At 46.3% G+C, this 1,186-nt stretch overlaps 1 protein-coding gene across 2 annotated transcripts in view; it reads left to right on the top strand.

Moving 5' to 3' along the window:
• SLC6A11 (solute carrier family 6 member 11) overlaps positions 1-1,186 on the top strand; it is a 91,309-nt gene that overhangs the window by 2,725 nt on the left and 87,398 nt on the right. The window contains exons 1-2 of one of the 2 annotated variants that reach the window (XM_010718410.2): positions 7-242; positions 701-931. In XM_010718410.2, coding sequence (XP_010716712.1) covers positions 712-931 — 220 coding nt within the window. In that variant the 5' untranslated portion in view covers positions 7-242; positions 701-711. Of the gene's footprint in view, positions 1-6; positions 243-700; positions 932-1,186 lie in introns of those variants that run through there. The other variant, XM_019620012.2, reaches the window with a different exon arrangement.

Below are 1,186 nucleotides of genomic sequence, written 5' to 3' on the forward strand. Positions count from 1 at the left end.
CGCCGGCCGGCCGGGCGGCAGCCGCAGCGCAGGACGAGGCTTCCCGGCTCCCCGATCTCCTCGCGCTGCCTGCGCTGTCCCCGCCATCCCCGCCTCTGCCTCCGGCTGCCCGCGGCTGCTGTGCCCCTCGCCTCCTGTGCAACAGAGAGGAGAACGGCAGCACGCGGAGGTGCGCTCGGAGCCGAGTGTCGGCTAGAGAGCCAGTCCCTCTCCCAACCGCGCAGGCATAAGCAGAGCCCTGGGTGAGTAGTCTGGGAGATTCCCCGCTTCTCCAGGCAGGCCAGAACCGATCAGGCCCCCTTCAGCGCATCCCTTTCTTCCTTTCTTCTCGTTCTTATGCCTGGAACGTGCAGGAGATCCCTGTCCTCTGTGAGGTTAGTCAAACTGGTGTACCTGCTTGGTGATGGATTTTGAAAGATTTTACTACCCAGCCCTTAGAATAACATCATACTATGACTGTCCCAACTTGAAAATCTTTTTATTTTCATGTGCAAAATTTTCTTCCTTTTTTCATTAAAAAAAAAAGTTTTTCATCTTTTACAACTTTTTTGGCCTTATGGAATTGCCCTGCTCACTTTCACCTGTAATTTTATGTCGGTAACACATGATTTGAAGCTAATGATATGCTAAAGAGTTTCTTAGTCCTTGAATGTTGTAATTAACAAGTGATATCTGCATATTTTTCTTCTGCTTTCTTCAGGCTGAACAGCCATGACAGCTGAAAAGACTATTCCTATAATTAATGGCAAGCCAGAAGATGTTTTGGATCCAGAAGCTTCAAGTACCAACCTCGTCCACAGCAATGATAAGAAAGTTCATGAAAGAGGTCACTGGAACAATAAGGTTGAATTTGTGCTTTCTGTGGCAGGGGAGATTATTGGGTTGGGAAATGTATGGAGATTCCCATATCTTTGCTACAAGAATGGAGGAGGTAAGATGGCGTCATGTGTTGATTTGCAGCTCACTGTAAACATCTGGGAAAGAAACACTTAGGGGTGTTTTACAGTGATTTCTTGCACTAGTAAGGGGTTCAGGACTTAAGTGTTTGTGTGTGTAGGTAGGGAAGTATTAAGCACCTGAGAACAAATAAAAAAAAATGTGATGTTTCCCTTACTACCACTTCCCCAAATATTATGCAGTTTAATTTCTCAAGGTTTTTCTTTGGTTGTGGGTTTTTTTTTCATTA

The sequence above is a fragment of the Meleagris gallopavo genome, chromosome 14 (assembly GCF_000146605.3).
Source record: "Meleagris gallopavo isolate NT-WF06-2002-E0010 breed Aviagen turkey brand Nicholas breeding stock chromosome 14, Turkey_5.1, whole genome shotgun sequence".
Classification (NCBI taxonomy): Eukaryota; Metazoa; Chordata; class Aves; order Galliformes; family Phasianidae; genus Meleagris; species Meleagris gallopavo.